The sequence below is a fragment of the Anas platyrhynchos genome, chromosome 30, assembly GCF_047663525.1.
Source record: "Anas platyrhynchos isolate ZD024472 breed Pekin duck chromosome 30, IASCAAS_PekinDuck_T2T, whole genome shotgun sequence".
NCBI lineage: Eukaryota > Metazoa > Chordata > Aves > Anseriformes > Anatidae > Anas > Anas platyrhynchos.
Genome location: NC_092616.1, coordinates 1,644,501 through 1,667,380, shown reverse-complemented (window position 1 = coordinate 1,667,380; position 22,880 = coordinate 1,644,501). Strand labels below are relative to the sequence as shown.

The following is a 22,880-nucleotide window of genomic DNA, read 5'->3' as shown; positions in this document are numbered from 1 at the left end:
TCTAATTAATAGTAACAACAATCACATTTTTAGCTGTGGAAGGGAACCCCGGTGGGCAGAGCAAGAATTTCTCTAACTGCTACTACAGCCCTGTCTCTCCAGGAAACCTTAGGGCAAATTTCCAACTTTCATTCCCGTATTGCAGCATATTCCAATACACACAGCAGCCCTGCAGGGAAGCCGTGCTTTGTAATGAAAACACAGTGCATTCGCTCTCACTTATTTATGGGATAATAGACCAGGTGCTCTGCTTCACAAGACAATAATCAGAGTTCCCAGGTGGAAAAATCAAGATCAACTAACTAATTTCTATGGCTGGGCTGTATTATTGTCTTATCAGATAAAGACAACTCTATATCTATTATATTATGAATGGTAGAAAGCTATATGGGTCAGAATCAGTCTACCAACGTTTTCCCCCTATTTTTTTCCCCTTGCTACTCAGATTCCCCTTAAATCAGAGAGAATATTATCTTATCTTTAAGCAACAGAGAGCAGAGACCATCATTCCAACAATTTTTATACCAACTCTAACACAACAGCATTCCAGGGGCTCACAGACAAACTATCAATACAGCTGATAAACAAAAATTATACATCTGCTGCCCTGATCTGAGCTAGATTGTACACAGGCAAAGCTCCCAGGAAGTTCTTGCCACCCTTTGAAGGTGAAAACACTGGCAAATATTTAGGGATATCCTTAGCATGGCATTAGCACATAAGTAAGCAACACTCACAAAAGATGGTCTGTGGTTCAGGTTTCTCACACTCATACTTTAGGTAGATGCAACATGGACACCGTCATCTACAAAAGCTGCTTCAGCCTCCACATGGGAGCCTCATGGACAAAAAGAGTGGACTTGCACTCTGGTGGACTAAATAATAATGTCTCCATTCAGACGCAGGTGGGGAGTGAGTAAATCAAATTTCCCAATCTGACAAGCTGTGTATTAAAATCTTCCTATGGTCAAGAAGCATAGGATTCACACTATGTGCCTCCCAGAGCTGAGGTGAAAGATCCTGTCCAGGAGGTGACCACAGATACCTGGGTTTCACAGGCATCCTCCCACCTCTCTGAACCCACATCAGATATGCCTAACAACCCATGATCCAGGTGTACAACCAATCCTTTCCTTCAGTAAAGGAAAATTTTGCAGCGCATTGAACTGGTACTTGAGCTCAACTTCCTGTTACCAGCATCTTCATCATATAATCACATCCACAAGTGATGATACTGTTTTAAAACTTGCCAGTTTCTCCCCTTTCCCCCTCTTCTTCCCTCCTTCCCTGCCCCCCCCCCCCCCCCCCCCCCCATTGATTCTATGGAGCAGTTACTTCAAGATTTCATTCCTTCAAGCATTAAAAAATCAAGCACCTCTAACTTCCAGCATGACCAATAGATATCATTTGCTCCAAAGCCAGCATCACCATTTAGCTGAAATGGCTCCATTTCCCTCTCAGTGCTTATCCCCTTGACATATTTTCTACAAAGTAATTGCATATCTTCACACAGCCTTTGCCTTGCTAGCTTAAACAATCTAAATTCTCATAATCTTCCATTCTAGAACAGGTGCTTTTCTTTAATCCTCCCAGTATTCTTTTTCTATTCCTGATCCAGTCAGTTCAGATGCATTTGAATGCCTGTTACTGTTCACCCTGCAGTAGTATTTGCTACTGCTTTCTCCAATAGACAGTAACAAATCCTGATGGCTATAAGAAACAAATTTGTAAAGATTCTTGTCAACACGCACGAAGTTAAAACAGCCACATAACATAAAAAATAGTTAGGGCTTCAGCATTATGAATCTGGTGGTTATTTGTTCAAAAATTATCAGGTATGGACTACTCTGAGCCACTGCCTGGAGTCAATGGGAGCAAGACAAATAGGTAAGAATGAAGCAGCAAGGAGGTCTTTGCTCCATAAAGTTTGAGATCTATTATACTTCAGAAGCTTTTTATTTTAATACTCCATGATGGTGTGATCTCTCCCCACGCTGCAGAGTGCCATGCCCCTGCTGAAGATTTACTCAACCCTCCTCTTGAGTTACTTTGCTGCCTGGAAGCCTAATGCTGCTAGAGGATGCCACGTGAATGTCTCAGTTTGGTATATTTTCACTGCCACCTTGCACAGGTGCAAATGGATTGAGATGGTGTGAAAATTGGTGGGGGAGCAAAGAATGAGCAAGGAATTGATATTTGTATGTGGTATGGAAATTGGGACTGTGATCCTAGTGGGAAGAAGGCTGGAGGAATGACAGGTAGGATCAATAATAGAAAAGTGTAGCTGACTAAATGTAGCTGACTGGTTGCCTTAGAAGCAGGTGATAGTTCTCTGAAGGTAGGTCTGACCTTCTCAAAACTAGCTCCTCACTATCAGCTCCAAAATGCTGCACACCAGAGACAACAAAAACCTCAATGGAGCTGAGTCTGAGCCACTCCACATAGCTCATGCAGGGGTGTTTGGTTACTGAAGAGGAAGCTGTTTTGCATTGCTCTCTGAGGTCTTAAATATTATTTCCCACTGAATGTGGTTTAAGGGAGGAAAATTGTGGTACTCCTCTCTTTGACTATTACAGCTCTCACGAAGTTATATAAAAACAATAATGAGCCACTCCAGCACCTTAAGTAGTCAGGTAATGATGAATGAGACCCAGTAACACTTCTGTCTTTGCCAAGGGCACTCTGAATTATGCTTGAACCTTAGCACTTAACCTCCTTTTCACAAATTTGACATTGCATGGTAACAGTTGTAACAAAGCTCAAAATAACTAGGCAAAGGAATGGTTCCCTGCCAGGAAAGGAGTATTTGCTTCATAGCTGGGGCTGGATTTTAAGAAGTATAAATTATATACCTGCTAAACCCCAGAATTTCAAAGAAACAGGGAGATAATTCTAATTTCTGAATAAGGGAGGGAGGAAATTTAGTATGGAAATGTATTGTTATGATAGTTTGGCACAAAAATTATGGGCAAAGAGTATTGCTAAGCAGTATTTCAAGCAACTGGAGGTTCAGACCTTCAAGGTGTGAAGTGTCCCTAACTCCCTTGAAGTCAAATCTTTTCTGGGAGTTAAGATCACACAAGTAGGACAGAAGGCAGCTGATCTCAGAGTTGGTAGAATAAGGCTATCAGCTGTAACTATTAGATATGTTTCTCTTCTTGTTTTTACATAAAATGCAATGCAATGCACAATGCAATGCAGTTTGTGGATACCCCAGAATGAACTGCTATGGAAGGAGATGAGCCTGCATTCCCAAAGCAATCTAGGTACATTTATGTGATGCTGCATTTGGTAACATTCCTGCATCCTGGGAAAGTGTGGCAATTCAAGAAAATGCTTGATATGGTGCTCCTACACCATGATTTGTTTTTACTGAGTGGAGCAGAGGAACACCCATGTTCTTTTCATCGTTGGAGTCAGCCCAAGACCTGCACATCACTGCCACCAGAAGATCCCCCCACATCACAGCCACTAGCACGTACTTCATATATAGAGCAAATTGGTCCAGTTGCAAGTGGGACCATGAAATACTGCAGTGAGATGGGGCTGTTTGGGCATACAGCTTTGGGTTGGGGTGGGGGACAGACTGAAGTTTTTCTTAGCAAAGAAGCTGTATTCCACTTTCTGGTTTTATTGTTTAGTGAAACTGGTGTGTATGAATCTTTTTGAAAGACGTGTATTTACAAGAACATACCTGACTCATACATTTATTTCTCCTCTTATTGCAGAAAAGCATGGAAGACCAGACTACACACATTAAAAGGACTAACAATAACAGTGTCAACAATTTGTTGACACCTCTTTCCCAGCTTCCTGGATTACATTGCAAATGTGTATATACCTATCTGATTTGCAACAAAATAAATGCACAATGCATTTCCCTATCCCTGGTAACTAAATTGTCCTTGCTTGATCTCTAGAAATAGTTCACGAAAATTTACCTGTAGTAGCTGTGCTGTACTTTAACCCTCTGCAAGGGGTACTATTATAGATTGTTTTGAAACATGGGAGGAAAATATGCTGCAATTAATTGTACCAATAAACAGCCAATGGCACACAAAATGGGCAAGTAATTTTAGGCTTAGAAACACCCTTCACATTTAACAGTGTTCCAAAGTGGACGGGAGGCAGGAGCTTTGTTTAGGGATGCTGTTTAGCCTGTAGGTACTTGCAGAAGTTATCTGGGGTATGCAAAGCTGGGAATAGCTGTGGATGCTCAGGTACACTGCATACATGAATTGCAAATATAGGAAGGAAGGCCATAAAAATGGTTTCTGAGCAAAAACTTTTGTAGAAAAATGCGTGGTTTTAATTCCTTCCAAAGAAGAACATTAGATATTCTTCTGTTTCTGCACAAAATCACAACCTGTGTCATTCTCCAAGGAAAGCTAAAACAAATTCCCTCCCTTATTTAAATTTTAATCAATTTTAGAAATAAATGTTTAATAATAAACGTAAGCCAGGAAGACAGTCCTTGCCCCAGGGAGCTGACAAACATTATCACAATCCAAACAGAAGTGTGTGAATTCTGTGTTATGGAAGTACAGAGCTGGGCTGTTCTTATACATCCTACCTGTGGTGACATTCTTATCCCTGGGATAAGCTGTGCAAGGCAGCTCCCATCCATCCCATCTGTCCTGAGTTTTCCATTGGGAAACTCATCAATGCCCCTGTTTCATATCCTTTGTTGCTGGCTCACTTCAGGTTGGAGCCCAAGAGCAAACCATCATGGATGCAATGGGAGCAAATGGGTAACCAGGGTTTTGAAGAGAAATGGCAATATTTCTGCTCGCAGCCTTCTGTGCATGGGGTGGAGCAGAAGGCATAGCAGAGGGCATAGCAGGAACAAGGCTGGAGGGCTCCATGCAGCAACTCTTTGCCTTTTCCCACCTCTTTTGGAGAGCCATGGGACACAGAGTGCAAAAGAAGTCACACTAGGATGGTCAAGAACAAATCAAAATTGCAGAGCCCTGCAAGAAGGGGTATTAAAATGGTTTAAACTCAATCTTTTCATGCACTTTTCCAAGCTCAGAGGGGAGGAATCAGATTCATGCGTTTTATTTTGGGCTTTAGCTTAAAAATAAAATGATGTTTCTGCTCTCCCAGTCCTTCTTCAACATTCTCACCTTCTTTCTGAGAAATGGGGTGTGGCTAATAAATAATAAATTATGTTTATTGCATAAAGCAGTCTACACCATGAGGCTCTGGTCTCCCCCAAGTCTTCTCTCTCTCAATAGCTCATGTCGTATATATAGCACTATAAACCTTACAAAGAGATGCTACAATATTAAACCAAAACAGGCTCCTCTCACTGTCTGGACAGCATAGTGGTTAAAAAATCAGCATGCAGGACCTGTGCTCCCAGCAGGAAGAGCGGCAGCCCAGCAGGTCAATACACATGTATATAGGTTGCTTGCGTGCATGTTCAGTTACTCACATAGCAGAAGAGAGACTCTTTGGCAAGCAAGCAGCTGCTGGTCTTTTCTGCCTTTGTAACACACACAGGGCTTCATGCAAAGGCAGATTCTGAACCCACTAAATCTCATCCATGTGGTGCTGGGATGAGCAGCTGGGATGGATGTTCAGAAGATGCTGGACTTTATGATTTTTTTCTGTGATTCTTTTTGTAAGTGAAAAAAAAAAAAAAAAAGTTGCTCTTGAAACAGAAGAATTAATGAAGCTTGCTCTCCAAAGGCTGCTGATATTTCATCTTCTAACCTCTCCTTGCTCTGCCTGAAGTCCCTGAGGATTCCCACCAAAAATCAAACAAACAAACAACAACAAAGTAATCCAGGAGCAGCTATCATCCACATCCATGTACCTATCTGCATGTGCACATGTCTGTCTACCTCTGGGTTGTTTCTTCATGTCCCATGGGAAGCACAGCCCTATGCATACTAATTTTTCAGTTTGTTATACTGTCCATGCTGTCAGAAGAGTGTAAGCTGTCTTGCCACCGCCAGGCTGATTTTGGAGAAAGTGGGGCACATATGTTTGTTGGACAGCTGTTTGTTGTCAGACAAAATACATAATGTCATTGTCCCTGCTTTTCCTTGGTGGACATGAGTTTGGGTATCTCTCAGCTGCCAGTTTTCATGATACTTTTAGAAACCTAATATCTTTGAGACTTCTCCTGGTCATTCAAACTGAGGCAAAATTATCCAATTTTTAAATTTCTGAAACCTTGTATTATCAGGAAAAAAGGCTAAAGATTAACAATCTCCAGAAAGCTCAGAGGATAGTCTGTCAGAAGGCATCTTGTCCCGTCAAAGAGGAGGTGAAGGGGGGAGCTAATTTGAAAGTAGTATATGAAATCCCCTTCTTCAGGGAATAGCAAATAGGAGCATATAACTCAGGACTCACCTTTGATAATACATAATACCAGGTAATACCAGGTTTTGCCCTAAATTATTTAAAATAGACTCAGGTGTGCACATGGTCTACAAGTGTAAGATGTAGAGACTCCAAGTGGTGGCAAATCCCCCAGCTCTGGGTGACTTTTTCCATTATTTAATCAGAACTAGCTGAAAATCAAAATATCCATTTAACAAAACATCCCAGCCTTCCAAGATTTGGTTTTGCTCTAAGATTTTTTTTTTTAATTTAAAATAATTTAATGGAAAAAATAAATGCTTTAAGATAAAAAGCCTCCATTTTTCTTATGGGAAATCTTATCTCAGTAAGTGTAACTTTAGGAAAGAGTTTTTTTTTTGTTTTTTTTTTCATTCAGAATGCATTTTCTAGAGAGAAGTTTTCAATAGAAATATACAAACCAATTCCAGGCTCATCAACCCATGTTTCAAAAACCTGTGCTGGCTTCTAAAATTGAATTCTAAAATGAATTTGTTTTTCTTTGAGCCAACCTCAGGGTTTTTTCCTTTATGACATAAGCAGTCTTCACCTATTTCTGTCTTACCTTCTCTTCTCTCTTCCTTTATTTCTTTTCCCCCTTCCTCTTTTTTTCCCCTCATTTAACCTGCAGACTGTGAAGAGCACCTCAAGATATGCAACACAAATGGTGAGCAAGGAACGCGCAGCCACAGCTCAACCTGACAAAACACACGGAAGCAGATATGTAACACAAGTTTCTGAACACTAACACAACCCACAGAAAAATGATTTGTAGAGTTCTATATGCACCAATACCAAGAGTACTGTGTATTTTTCTAGTATTGTGTATGAACACCACCAAAAAACCTTTCCCTCCTTGCCCCAGTTTCCCTTGGAGTGATGCTCACACACAGAGATGTCATCATAGTCCTAACCTCCTCTAAGGGTCTTTTGTTCTACTAAGTGAGAGAATGATTTTCCCAGGGATAGATGCAATTGTGGGGGCTAACAGCCTGATTTCACTCTCACTAATGTCTTTAAGAAGCAAACTCCACTGAAGTTCAATAGGAATAGGACTGGTTTGTCAGCCTGGGACTTGCTTTCTTCCACAGCTTATGTTTAATGGCTGTCTATAGTGCTACATCTTCACACTGATGCCATCCCTCTGCTGTCATGTTGTTTATGTTCCTTAATTACATGCACCCCACAAGGAACTTGTTGCAGTTGGTGTAGAGCAGTAAATGACACTCGTGTTAATTCAACTGCAATCCATTGTCATTGTCTTGACAGGAATGAATTCATTTATTATGCACGTGGATGTCACGTGTATTCCAGGAGACGTTCCATCATAATTTAACATTAGTTAATGGCCACTTACAGTGTTCCTGGAGCATCTGTAGAAGGGATGGTAGCTGTGGGATTCATTACCAGGGTGGAGTACAAAAAAAATGCTTTTCAGTCAACAAGTATGAGGGTTAACATCTGGCAAAAGAACTCCTTCTAATGAGGACATGACATCAACATCTCTGTCTGGCCATGCCACTGACTCAAATTTTTATGTAAAATTTGGTTTAGATGGGAGCAATGTTTAAGAAGCAATCACAGTGGCAGTTTTCACAAAAGCTTTTGGGGGAAGATTCTGTGTCCTTTAACTGTAAAAAGAAAAAATCCCCAAATATGAGGTGCTTCAAAGAAAAAAAATGTATATAACAGGACTGTGCAACTGCTGTAACCAGCCATCACCTCTGTAGCAAAAGAGGACACTGTGTTATATTCTGAGAGATAAAATCCAACCAGTGTGTTCAACAAGCCTAAGGAAAATAGGAATACAATGAAAAAAAAAATAAAAAAGCAAGCTCTCCCAAAACATAATGTTATCAAACATTCGAGGTTGATCTGAAGCCTGATATTCTTGTTCAGCTGTCTCCATCACTGGAAAATTGCTGATGAGTTAACAGTGCTGCTAACACTGCTGTTTCATGCATAGTAGGCAAAGATGGAACCATCACACATGCTGCTTTTCCAAAGCATAGCAAGTGGCAGTAGAAGAAATACAGAGGCTCTAAAGGACTGCTCTATATATCCCATTCATTTTTGTACCAGGGAGCAGTAGAGTGTGATCTTGAAAAATTAGTGACTCAAGGGTTAAGCTTACATTAATTCTTCTCACTGATTGTTTACTCTCCTCTGCAATCAGTTCAGTGGATTTACCCCTTACTGTCCAGCTGATTACATACTGTGAAGATATTTTCTTGCCTGATATTGAGTGATCCCACATGACAATTATGCACTCCTCTGCTGTACCAGGGCTTCAGCTCATCATTTTCTAGTTTAGCTGGGGGACATATGTCACCCTGCATTGTGGCAGAGATTTGAGCCCTTAAAATATGTTGCTCACAGTACATGCAGTTAAATCACCAGAGAACATTTGCTTGGATTTATTTATTCTCATCTCCTGGCCTAAGATTAATTTCTCTTAAACGTTCAGGTGAACAGTTTGAATCACTGCCATGGGATTCAGCTGTCTTGTGAAGTCCTTGCATGACTGTCCTCCACCATGGGAGCATGGGATTTCAGAAGGCTTGGAAACATGAAAAAAAAAGAAAATGTTTAAATGAATAGTTTTGATTTTCTTCCCCAAATAATCTAAAAAGCTTTGAAAAGGCAAACATTTTAAATTCATTTAATTTCATGCCTATCTTTATATTGCTTTCATTTATATTGCCAAGCGTTTAATATATTTGAAAAAAGCACCATGAAAATTCAGATTTTTAAAACTGACTAAAACTTCATCTCAATAAAACTTTTGGCCTTCAACCTAGTTTGTTTTCTTGTTGTTGGTTTGGTTGTTTGTTTGCCTGTTTTCCAGATACGCAATAAAGACAGACTCTGAGCTGCCAGTTTCCCTCAGGACAAACTCCATTTTCTAAAAAACCCATGCTGGAAGTGCGATCTGAGCAACCTTCTGGCTAAGAGGAAATTGCACAGGCTTGGCATGAAGCTCACCCTGCTTGGGCAGAACCTGGAATCACCTTCTCATGTGCAGGTCAAGCTGATCTGAAGAAACACCTGGTGAGTCAATTGAATTTGGCTCAGTCTTTTTTATTTCTGATTTTCTTCTCAAATTCCAGCCCCTAAGGAGCCAGTACAGTGGAAAAGGAAGGAAATTTCCATGAAGAACTGTCTCATCCACAGGAGTCATCAATGAAGCAACTTCTGTTCTACATGAAAATACCTGGATGGGCCAAGTCCCTTTCAGGTTGTGTTCATCCCGCAATAAAGAGAATATCCCTCAATAAAGAGAATACATTTAAAACTTTTTAAATAATAATTAAAATAAACCTCTCAGCAGATGCAGGTGGCAAAATAGCCGACAATTTTTGCAACCTGTAAATATAGCCACTGTTCATGTTTTAATCCTTCTGAATCTATGGGAGGACCTTCATTCCCTCATTCTCACCACTACACAGCTCTCATAGCTCTGTTTGTCTTTCAGGCAAGGAGTTCTCATGGATGTGGTTTTCCAAAGAGCTCTTGCTATGGAAATCCACACAAAATGTCACAGCAATCTTAAAAGAACAATCAATGAAACTAGGCAAAATACTTGCTATCTCTTTTGAAAACTATATACAATTGGTAGAGCTGTGACATCCACCTGACAACCTGCTTGGTCCCACCTTATCACAGCAGCTGAGCATTTTATTGCCTACACACTGACTGTGTGTCCCCATTACAGCCAATTCATGCATAATGCTGCTGTGACAACCAAGCCTGGTCTGGCTTGCACTCCAGATATAAATTCCTTTAAAAAATGTTTTTGCAAAGGCACAGGACGGACTAGCCATGCAAAGCTTCTGGACACCAGGTTCTGCCAGAGGAGATGGAGATACCTCTGTGCCCTCTGTCCCTGCTGTCCTGCAACTGGCTGCACTCCTGGAGAGCTGTCAGGCATGCTTTTTCTGCAAAGAGGAGCTGAACAATGCACTTGAGGTATTTTTTTCAGGGTATCTCTGCTGTCTCCTTTCAAACTGCATGGTAATGGTTCCAGAAGATGGAGAAGGACAGACACCCACCCAGAGAGACTGTGAGGTATCATTATTATGGTATCAGAGTTGTGAATGCCTCAGATGCTCAATGCAGAGAGTCATCAACAACTGTGCATTTAATGCCATATTTTTTTCCTCAGGTCAATAACATAAACTCAAACTTATATGCAAGGCTCACAACAGGGAGGGTAACTGCCTCTCAAAATTATTTTTCATGCTCACAGTAAAGATTGAGTGAATTAAGCATGACAAATAGCAACATGGGACAAAACCCAGTAGGTATGTACCCACTTTTTATTATGGAAATATATGATATACTTTATAATGTATATAGATATATGTATACATTAAATAATTCAGTTTGGAAGGGACCTCAAGAAGCCACTCAGGCCAATACTGAAGTCAGACCTGCTTTCTCTTTTATTAAGAACTTCTCCTGCCTTTGTTTACAATCACCAGTTTTATTTGTGCCCATTGCCTTCCATTGGGATCACAGACACTGACCTGTAATGGCCAGTGCTTTGCTAGGAGCACTTAGAGTAAATATACAACATGGTTTCACAGCAGTCACATCATGGTTTTTAGCATGCACTTGGTCAAATAAGCACAAAATTCCACAAAAGTGAATATCTGGGAGGTTATATATTATTTCTCAAGAAGTCTCAATGGAGAACTTGCATGAGGTATATGGAGGAAGGTCAGGACAAGTTATGTTGCTCCAGTTTCTCTCTCCAGATAGAAACCATGTTGTTTTTTTTAATATGTCCCTGTTTTTTCCTAGTCTTCACTTACAGTTTTAGGCATGACTATATTTAAATGTGGTTCATGTAGAAAGAGCACAGGTACATTTGACTGCTTCAGGTCATTTAACACTTTGTCCACTGCAGACAGCAAAGAAACAATAGAACACTGTGGCTTAAAGACACAACCTTGAGCTCTGAGTTTTACTTCCTTGCCTCTTCACAGCTTTCCAGCATCTTACTTGTCAGTGTCTCTCCATGGATAAAAGTAATTTCCTCCCATTTTTCAGATAGGAGAGCTGATGTGCAGAAAGTCCGACTCAGAGATATTTCCAATGCATGGGAAAACCTCATGCAATTTCCATTAAAAAAAAAAAAAAAAACAAAAAACAGGTGAAGCTCTGCAGCCCTCAAATGTCTCCATCCTTGCAACTCTGATGAAATCCTTCTTGTTGAGTATTTCCTCCTCATCTGACAGCATTATTCTCTGCTCACAGCAGTGTTTTCATTTTGCTTCAGCTCCAGATGCCATCTTATGTGCAAAGCCCTTAGCAGGTGTGTTGTGGATGGGGGACAGAGGAATCCACACTCACTTGGCCTCCTGACAAATAATTGTGATGAATAGACATCACTTAACAGATGAGAGTGGCTCTTCCTCTTCATCAAATGAAGTGGATGGGTGCATCATATAAACCAAGGCCATAGGCAAGGGAATGCTGAGCTCACATCTGGCTCTTAGGCACAGAAGTGCTTTGTCCTTCTTGCTCTGGTGTCTTGTCTCCCTTTGCACTCACAGCCCACTGATCTGCAGATGTTTTTGATACTTCAGATGTGCTCTTTTCTGTGACATCAGATCTTTAGTTTTTGTTCCCAAAACTCCTAATGAGAAGAGGAGTATGCCCAGTCAAGAAACAGCTTAAATCAGAACAAACCACAGACTTTTAAAAAGAAAATTAAGGAAGAGTTAATCACTGAGCTGATCAGGTCTTGAGTCAAAGCAGTCTCTCAGACACAGATGACCCACATCTCAAGTAAATAACTTACACCTCTGATTTTTTGGTCTTACGTGAGTTGTTTCATCCAGTGTAAATGCTTTCTGTATTAAATGACTTATAATTGGATTTGCCACAAAAAGACCCCACTGAGAGGTTCCACAGGCTTATCTTCTTTATTTTTTAACCTCAATATCCATTCAAGTTACACAGGAAACTTTTATATTTGTGAACAGATACTCATCACAACAGATATCCTCCCAAGAACCTTTCTGGTGAATTTCAAATCATTATCCCAATATTCTGTAATAAATTAAGGAAGTACAAAGCCCATCAGCTCCATGGACAAGACCTACCATAATCATTTTACAACTAGATGTCTGAGGGACAGAAAAATTTAGACAAGGCTAATGTTGGGTAGAATAAAGGTCTACATTTCTCAAGGATGAGGTTTGTACATAAGCCAGATATATGACCCAGATACAATCCATCTACTTTTAGACACCGAACTCAGGCACCTACAACAGGAACACAATAACCCTGCATTCCCTCCCGTGCCTAAGACCAGGCACCAATATTCAACAGCATGTGCAAACACAAGGTGTTTAAGCACAGACTCAGAAAGATGCAGAAATATTTGCTCTTCTAGTGCAAGAACCGTTTATTTGTGTAAAAGTTAGCAGAAAATGGCAGATCCCATTTTGGCATCTTTAACGGACTGAGGCAAACTTTGGAAAAAGTCATGATTTTCAGAAAAAATATTAAATATAAAGTGGTCATTGTTATAAATTGCCCCCTTAATTAATTTTCAGAGAGCATTGCATTAATAATAGAAAGGAATTTATTGAGTAAGCCAACAGCAAGCAAAACAGCGCTGGGAGGCCGGGGAGTCTCGGCTCCGCCAACGGCGTGCACCTCACCCCCGCCAGGGTCCCTTTTTATATCTTGGTAATTCCGGGATTATGCAGCACGTACTGGTATATTCTGCGACTGCGCACACTGTTGCTAGGGGGTCATCTCTGTCCCTCTGGTGGTCGTGAAGATGAAGGCCGTAGTCTTCCTCGGCGTTGTGGTTCAACTTCTTTTTTTATTTGGTCATGTTGGCCCAGCGTGAGACAGGAAGGCAGGATGTTGATACGCTAGGTTAGCAACTTCTCAGGAGATGGTTACATGAGCTTTGCAGCAGGGTCTTTAAACAAAAGAGGCAACTGAGATGCAGAAGGAGAGAAGGGGAGGGGGTTCCCTTTTTTGTTACATTAAGCAAAAGAATTTTCATAGTGTCTAGCCAAGCATTATCCAGCTCCTTACTTCAGCAGGGAGGTTTCGCAACTCCAGCTCCTCAAACAGAACTCCTTTTTTTTATAATACAAAAGACAATGAACAAACATTTATTGTGTATTACAGTCATGTTTTTCTGAATCAAGCAGACAACATCATGATTTCTATTTATTTACTTATTTTTGAGGAAAGTGGAAGTTGTTTAATGGAAGATGAGAATGGACTAATCAGCCTAAAAAGCAAAAGCTATTTACTATATAGTGGCCTCATGTGTACTCTAGAAAGAATGGCAGAAAATATATGCATAGAGAGTGACTGATAGATTGACATAAACTTGCGTCTCAGAATAGAAGTATTCACATGAAATGCTCTCCATTATGTGGACACTGTCTATCAGCAAGAATGTGTATTAAAAATAAATGAGTTGTAGCCTTCGATTGTCACAGACATGGAAAATAAATAGACACCCGGCAATGTAAGCATAGCAGGCACAAGCTAAGTTATTGTGTTACCTCTGAAACGAGATGGACGTGTGGGGAAGTACATGCTACAATTTCTATTTATCAAATGACATGACAGAAAAACCTTAACGTAGTGGGTTTACATGGCAAGGTTTTGGTAGCAGGAGGCCATACTGGTGGCTTCTCTGAGAAGAATCTAGAAGCTGCCCCATGTTAGGTAAAGGCCCTGCTGCTGACTAGAGTTGAACCAATAAGTGATGTTGTTTACACCTCTGTGAGAGAAAGGGGAAAACAAACAAACAAACAAAAAACAAACAAAACAAACAAATGAACAAACAAAAACAAACAAACAAAAAACCACAACCAACCAATCAAACAAACAAACATGGCTATACAGAAGCTGGGAGAGAGAGAGGAGTGAGAAACAGTATTTTCTCCCTCTTTCTCTTTGAGGAGGGGGAGTGAGAGAGTGGCTGTGGTGGAGCTCAACTACCCACCTGAGTAAAACCACCACACTTGCTCACATACCAAAATGCGCAGTCACTGCTGTATCTTGAATCATTCAGGCAGGGCTTGGCTGCTGGGGCTAATTTTCTCAGCAAGTTGAGACTGAGATATCCTATTCCCCATGCTCCTCATATTCTAGATATCTGCAACCCCACCACGCCATCTGTCATTCTCCCTTTTCCCCATGGGGTGAAACAGTTTTCATAGATTTTTCTCCCCTGTTACTCCATGTGTTTGCTGTGCCACCCATAGAAATTCTCCTGCAAGGTCCCCTTGCCACTGCTCAGTTCATCCCATATTGGATTGGCAAAGGACCACAAGCCATGAGTGCAGACCCAGGAAGGAGGCTTTGGTCCAGCACACTCATAGAGATAACCAGAAAACCACAGCTGTGTGTCTAGGGCTGACGAGTCACAGCTTTATCACTCTCAGCAGCAGTAGGTTGGGAAGACTTTAATGTCATGTTGAGCAGCATGAGCACAGCTCCTCCAGAAAGATGCCGTCTGTGAGGTCATTTTCAATAGAGACCTCCTGGAAGGAGCAATACACAAAAAAAAAAAAAAAAGAAAAAAAAAAAAGAAAAAAAAAAAGAGGGAATTTCCTCAGCTGCTGATGTTGTTATCAGGTTTTCCTCCTCCAAATACAATAAAGGAATAGGTTTGCTGAAGCTCGTTCTGCCAATTTCTTGTTCTTTATTACCTTGCCTACAGCATTATCTTATCTGCTGCTCAGTACATTGCCATGCCAGTTCAGGAATCAGCACATGTTCTGCTAAGTTCTTGCTGTTCCCTTTGGATGTATCTCTGCAGAAAAGCTTAAAGGACTCATGCTTCTGAGCAGGCCATAATATGGGGACCTGTTGTCTGAAAAGCATTAGACATCATCTGGGGAGAAGGAACATTGAGTGCAAGGAGAGCACAGCTCAAATCCTGTTAAAAAATCTGCAACAAAGAACTGGAACACGGAAGTGGAGGAGGGAAAGTAAATTCACGTTTTCAGTGTGCCAGGGCACTGCCATGTTTTCATGGGCATCTGCTTTCCCATGCAGCATTGCATACAACACACATAGATACATACTCTAAGTGGGACAGGTGACCAGCTGCCACTACGGCACTAACTTCCTCAGGAGCATCTTATTGCAGAGTTTTCTGCTTTGATGCAGCTTCCTACTGCAAAACTCCTACTTCTTCTTCTCCCAGTTGCATGAATTTGGGGAGTATGGAAAGAGAGAGCTGAAGTTCTTCATCAGGATGACGTATTACAGAACTGCTCTGGGATTTACACTCTCTGCTTCCTGAGAGGAAAGAAATCAGCCTTCAGTGATGATGCTTCCCTCTTTCCAACTGGCAATGCAGCAGAATGGATAAGCTGCCACACAGTCCGTACACAAAGTTGCAACAGGTTGTTGATGATTAAACACAAAATTCCTCCAGAACTGGAGGTTCTGATTCAGCACAGAGGCAGTTCAAAGACCTTAACAGCATGCTCCCTCCAGAAAGATCTATTTAGCATTTAAGCAGGCTTTTTTTGCTGTCTTTTGTCTCTTAGAAGCACAGTCTAGAAGGAAAACAAGGCTGTTCAGTCCCTTTTGAGCACAGCTCCCTGGATTTCCCTAACCTAAGGGAGTGCCTCAAGTCAGTGAGACTGGAAAACCTAATTGTGCTTTCAGCATCTCCTTTAACATATTTCTCTGTGTTAGAAAGGTGTAGAAGACAATGTCTTCTGTATCATCTAGGAGTTGCTTTGCATAACGGACTAAAGTGTTTCACTTCCCTGTTTCTGAATCTCTGCAGTGCTTTAACAAGGACAAGAGCTGTCGGCCCATATGTTTCTAGCTGGCCCTAACCTGATTTAGGAGAACAGGGATTTATTTAGCAGCCAGGGAGAGTTTAACCTTTCTGGAAACTGCTGTGTACCCATGGAAATAAAAAACATTGTTTCAGAAGCAGCTACCTCAAAAACTAAGTGGCCATGGAAATTACAGTTCTTGTTTCCTATGGAAGCTAGCGAGAGCTCCTGTCTCATCTGAGAATGAGACCTACCACCCTACCTCTGATCAGATCTGCCCAAGAAGCAGAAGAAAAGGAGCAGTTTGCCTGTTATCCAGTCCAAAATGGGTATGGCATCAGGGTTACGCACAGGCAACAACTGAGACATCAGACAAAACATTCCTGCTCAGACATTGAAAGAGAGCACAGTCCAGGTAATGGCAGTGACTCTGGAGCATGAATCAGTTGGACTCATTTGCTGGGGGATCCAAAAGCATCAGAGACACAAAATACTCTCTTCTCCTAAAAACAGACCAAAATCCTACTGGCAAACATTACGAAACCTGTTACAGCCCCTGCCTGTCTGCAGGACATGGAGCAGAAAAAACAGCATTACTCCCAGAGAAACAGTGGGCTGAGATCTGTCGGCATTGCTGACTCCAGGGTCACCAAGCCCCCAACCAGGGCATGCCAGGGAGAATCAGTGAGAAGGAGCCATCCAGCTTGGTCTAAGAGCAAAGTACAACTTAGCCTCATCCCATGCCTCATGCCTGCAGCTCTGCTGAGGCAGGATTCAAGACACCAGTTTGGGGGGAGCAGCCCCTTCTGCAGCCCCTCTCTCAACCACCAGTGCATGGGTGGGATCACCTCTTCCAAGCAACCTACTTTTTCTTCCTATTTCACGCTGACAATGCCTGCCAGCTGAGATGCCCATGCCAGCCTGCACTGCTTTCAGGGTGTCACCCAGAAGCCATAAGCTGAGCAGTGTCTGCTGCCTTCAGGATCCTCAGGCTACCCAGCACTCTCCACCTCCCTGCCAGCCTGAGAGCAGGCTGGAATAAGAGCAGAACCTGATTTCTTTTCTTCTTTATTTTATTTTTTTCCCTTTTTCTAAAACAACACCAAGAAGGGACCTGGTTGCTGGCCACACTGCAGCAAACTAGGATTTATGAGCCACAGCCACAATGAACAAGCAGAAAAATTCCCCTTCCAGTTAGATCAGAAGCCACAATTTCAGCAAGGGTACAAACACCCAAGGAAATTCAGTTGGCTTATGGATGTTGCTCAGACCATCCTCAAATGCCTTCCAGTCTCTCTGGCCTCTTTCCAGCCCTCTCACTGACCATAGCAAGAGACCTCACAAGCCCCCTTAGTTGCTCAGCAGGACCCATCTGATGCCCCAGCTTGACACCAAACACCCTGGGAGCTGTGTGTCTCCTGAAAGATGGATGGTGGACCTGCTGCAGATCCCTTGCTTGCCCCCACATCACCCCATGCCATGCCTGGAAGAAGCAAATGAAGGACTCCAGCAAATAAACTTCAACTCAACAGGATGCCTCATTCTCCTCTGCCATGCCAGAGCCTGACAGACACTATCTGCTCATTGCACCATGCTGACGCAGGTTGGTCAGTGACATCCTAGCTGTCCTGGTCCTGCACCAGCACCGTCCACACACCCAGAGTAGAGAAAAGCAGAACATCTGCTCATACTCACAGTTTTGAAGTCCTCATGGTTGCACTCTCGGCCTTTGAATTTGCAGTACAGCATCATATCCTTCAGATCATGGCCAACCCGTGCCAGGAACTCCTGCATGTTGAAAACTTTTGGTTTATACTGCTTAAAGTTGGCCTTTTCTTGAAGGATGGCCAAGATGGCCGGGTCAGCCAGGTGAGGGTTGGGGATCTGCAGGTTTACATTGAGCAGGGCCAGAAGCTCTCCAGCATGGTACAGGTCATTGGTGGTGAGCCGGGAAAAGCAAAACTCATTGAGGTTACAGATGGTGACAGTGGGGAAGACCAGGCTGTTAGTCATTACCTCGTCCACTTTGGTCACATGCTGGTAGGAGAAGTAGAAAGCCACTTGATCTGAGCTCTCAACCAGGAGGAGCCCCAGTGAGCCCACAAAGGCCAAGGTCCAGAGCAGGCGTCTGATGGTCACTGGCCCGTAGACAAAGACATGACGGATCCCATGGAGCGTGGAGGTGTTGGCAAAAATCTGGATACTGGAAGGCTGCATGCTCCCCATGCTGCCCTCACTGGTGCTGTCCTTCAGATCCATGCAGAGTAGCTAGCGAAATCCTGGCACTGCTTTTTGGGTCAGTCTGTAGCTGGAACTGGGATCCGTATCTCTCCCCTCCCCTCTGGAAAGTAATCAAACCCTATTAGGGGAGAGAGAGATGAGATGAGTCTCAGGCCAGCTGCTCTGAGTTTATCCCACCAGCTCAGCAGTACCTTTGTAGGGGTAAATATTTATACGAAAATCCATTCAAACTCTATCTCTTGATTTCCTCGGTGCGATAAGAAGGGCTGGTTTTATTTAGGGAGACACCAAGGTGATGTGGAAGAGATGTGGGTGGGAAGTGAAAGCCAAGCCAATAGAAATAAAGTCCTCCCCCCCCCCCACACACACACATGCATGCACGCATGCATACGCACACACATCTGAGCAGAGATGAGATTAAGCAAGAGGGAGAGCTTAAAACAAGCCGAGGCAGCTCAAAACCTGTTAACTAGTGCGTAAAGCCCAAGGATGTCTCTACCCGGAGCCGATGGCTTGCAGCGCAGCAGGGCTTTCAGACCAATCGCACCATCCTTCCTGTGCTCTGACAATGCTGCTGGATTTGATCATCTTTTTTCCTCCCCACCCTTCTGGCTTGGGCAGGGCTCCAAGAAATATGCCTCCTCCCCAGAAAGCCACCCTGTGCTGCTGCCAGTGTTATTTCCAAGTGTTTCTCTCAGGGAAAGCTGGGCAGCTAATTCAGTGGGAGAATGCAAGAGGAGTAAGAGAGGAAAAAGAGAGGGAGGGGAAAGGTTAAAAAAAAAAAGAAAAAAAAAAAAAGAAAAGCGGGAGTGGGGAGGGGAGGCAAAGCTGCTCCGTTCCATGCACACACATCCACATGCAGAGCAGAGAAGGGTGGATAGCATGAAGCCTCTCCTCTGCTGTGCAGCAGCTCAGAGAAAAAGAAAAAGAAATCAGAAGAGGATGGAAAGGGGAGAGGTGGAAGGGGAGAGGAGCTGCAACACCTCTCCTCTGTCTTAGAGCTTCCCTGCACTTCAGGACTCCTGGCAGGCGAAGTGTGAGAGCTGTGAGTCATGCATCAATCGGAGCCCGGCATCAATTGGAGCCCCGCGGCAGGGTGAGATCCCAGGGAGGGCAGGACTCAAGGGACTGCAATTGTACTCCCCCCGGCTCCTGCCCACTGGTGGGTTCATCAGTGTCCACATCTTGGTAGGACCAGGGCTGCTGTTCCAAGCAGCACCTGTGGACCCTGAGCTCAGGATTTGGAAGACAGTCAGACAGCAGCATCCAGATTTTTTTTTTTTCTTGCCTCTGGAAGGCAGTTATGATGGATGCATTCAGGAAGCTGCTCCTAGATATGGGTTCAGATGGTAGGTTTGGAGGAACAGGGATGTTGGGGGGGGGGCAAATTGGGAAAATTTTCCTACATGAGAGATACTGCAAAATCCTGCAACAATGCCTCCAGCCATGATAGCAGCTTTACTGCACACTGTAGGAGATAGGAATGAGCAGGGTTCAGCCCTGCGGCTGAGCAGGGTCTGGGGTAGTTCCATTCCACATTTGCTCTGTGCACAGCTGCATTTTTGCCTGTTTTTTTTTCAGAGATCCAGAAGAGAAAAACTCTTTGTCTCTCCATACAGCATCCAGCAGTATGGCAGGTGAGCATCTCGGGGGCTGTGGTGGCACTCAGGAAGTGACATTCCCAGCTCAGATGAGGTGGGAACAGAGGGTGAAAGCACAGACAGAGCCTGCCACAGTCTGTGGTGTGACACCCAGTGGCTCTCAGCCACCTGTGAAGATATCTCAAGGGCAGACTCAAAGATTATCCAGGGTAAAATGAGCCCAGTTTTGGTCCTGTTATCATCAGAGTAGACTCTGAAAGAGCCCCACATTTTACATTTGGCCCATCAGCTGCTTTATCTCCACCAGTGGACACCCGAGTCCCTTCAGGGACATCAGCCAACATTACCATGAGCTGCCCTGTCCTCCCTTGATGCTTTTCACCTTGAGATAACACCAAAATGAGGCAGTTTCTGCTTTTGCTACAACCAAACCCACATCTGGCCCTGGCAGCCAAATCCCAGCTGTGTCATCTCCCAGCCTAAAGCATCCTGTTGGAGCATTTCTCAGGCTGAGCCACGCAACTTGACACAGGCAGTGCAATGCTGGTCTGTCCATTTTACACCAGGGAAACTGAGGCAAAGAGATGCCAAAGGACTTGTGAACAGTCACCCAGAAAGCCCTTTCTGTGGCTATGAGCTGAATGTACTGCTAGGTCTTTCAGAGCATCATAATGGTTCTCTGAAACCTTAGGAGCCTCCTGTATCTTGCCCTGTACTGTCCAGGAGGGGTGGAGAAGACACCACAGAGCAGATCCAAGCAAGGTGTGAACCAGAAGTAAGACAGCTCAGGGCAGAGGGGCTGTAGCACCAGAGCTGCCTCCCCTCCCTCTCACCATCTCTCCAGGGCAGAGACAAGATCATTTTCCCCCTGGTCACCTCACTGGTGACAGGGGAAGAGGCTTCCCCTGCGCACAGAGATCACTCCAAGCCCAAACCAGCCCAGAGTTTGCAAACCAACTTAATTACATCTGCAGATTTTATTACAGAAATGGAATATTGGATTTGAAGCAGTGTTTTTCAGCAGTCAAAGCCTGTCCCACTTGCTCTGACATTCCCAGCACCTCTGCAATAACTTGGATTTATTAGCTCTCTCCGGGGCCATATTTATCTACTGGGCCTCCAGCTCCATCCTCACATGCCATTGCCATGCTGAGGGATGCTGAGCAAGCCAAGATGTTTTTACATTACAAAATGAAGGCAATGCTGCTTCTAGCCTGTGTCTTGTGCTTGGATATTTGGGAATGAAAAATGTAATGTATGAAAATTTTCCTCTGGCATCTCCCCTTTTAAATGACCCCTGGAATCAAGTACTCATTCCCTGTTAAGCTTTACATGATTTTGTTTTGACTTGTAGGTGTTGGTTCTGCCTGTTCTTTGAAAAGCCTATGAAAGCACCTTGAATTACTCAGAAATAATTCAAGTTTAGGGGCCATTCCAGGTGCTTCTGTCTGGATAACACCAGGCATTTACACTTTTTGGCACGTGAAATAGGCAAGGAAAACTCACTGAAATATATAATATAGTTATAACATAATTATAATAAATATAAATTCATTAATATCTTCATCACCTTTTTTCTATTTTTAAATTCTCCTTCAGTGCTGGCATGGCTCCCAACTCAAACTCTCCAAAGAACGCAATTTTCACAGAACTACGATTCAGAATAATTAAGACAAAGAATCCCACAAACTAAGAACCCAGCTTTTTATTACTATGGCAACGTTGTTTGTCTTTCCTCAAGTAACTGAACTGAGAAAAAAAAAAAAAGAAAAAGAAAAAGAAAATCAATTTAAAAAGCAATTGTTTTTCCTGTTGCCAAAAGAGCAAAGCTGGGATGTGAGTTGGGGGTCCCAGCTCCCAGCAGACACCACAGAGGCCCTAGTAAGGATCTGCTTTAGGATGAGCTGATTTGTTCCCTGGGTCTGGTTGGGTCAAAAAAATCTCCAGGGTATTCAAAGGGAGTGCAGAGAGCAATGCACAAGGAGACCCCCACGGAGGGTCCTGAAGGGGGATGTCCCCCATCAGGATATCAGCACATCCCCCATGCTTATGTAACATTTGCTCTGGGAAGTGCTTTGTATAGGAAACTCAAAACATCCGAGCCATTTACTCTAGTGACATGTTCTTGTCAGAGGAAAAGAGAAGCTGATGTTGATACAAAAGCTTCAATCATTTGAGCAGAGAAAGAGGGACTTGGCTCTGCTCCCGGCATGTCACAGTCATGAGCAGCTTTCAGATCCAGCTTCAAGCTCCTGCTGAGCGCCACAAGGACATGTCAAGATTTCCCAGCCCTAACTGACTTTGTTCAGCCAGCAGGTAGAAAACTTTTGCTTTTATCAAGAGCAAATCCCAGCTTGAATCATTAGAGTGAATTAATAAGGCTGCTCAGGGCTGTTATAATGGAGGTGTGATTCTCACTGCTGCTCTCCCATCCACTTCCTCTCACTGGTGCTGGTGGCCCTGGGATGTGACACTGGCAATGCCAGCAGCATGGTGGTGGTGCTTGGTCCCAACCAATGCAGAGCCAGGAGCTGTGCCATGATTATGGCATGAATTGCGCTCAGCCTCTGCCTTTCCAGAGGCTTCTGGAGCTTGGGTTAGGTCTCTGGTGATGCACTGGAGGACAATATGAATGCAAGACAATGTCAGTCTTGGGAAGTTTACTTTAAGCCTGTTTCAACTTCATTTGGCAAAAATTGTTCCATTTCCATAAGTCAGTGGTGGTCCTCATTATGGGGTTCTGGAGGGCAGCTGGACTTAAAAAAGACTCCCCAAATTTCTATGTATTGTGGGGACCAATTTACATGTCTAGCTGAGTCCCCGACACCATTAAACATCTTGTTATGGAATGAGAGATGGATAAGGAAGGGGAGAAGAAGTCTACTCACAGTGTCTG

The 22,880-nt window shown here is 43.2% G+C and overlaps 1 protein-coding gene across 1 annotated transcript in view; it reads right to left on the bottom strand.

Moving 5' to 3' along the window:
* LOC113841894 (acid-sensing ion channel 2-like) overlaps window positions 1-18,401 on the bottom strand; it is a 40,220-nt gene extending 21,819 nt beyond the window's left edge. Inside the window, exon 1 of the mRNA XM_038172067.2 lies at window positions 17,838-18,401. Within this exon, the coding sequence (XP_038027995.1) occupies window positions 17,838-18,401 (564 nt within the window). The remainder of the gene's footprint in view (window positions 1-17,837) is intronic.
* Between the last annotated feature and the right edge of the window lie 4,479 nt (window positions 18,402-22,880).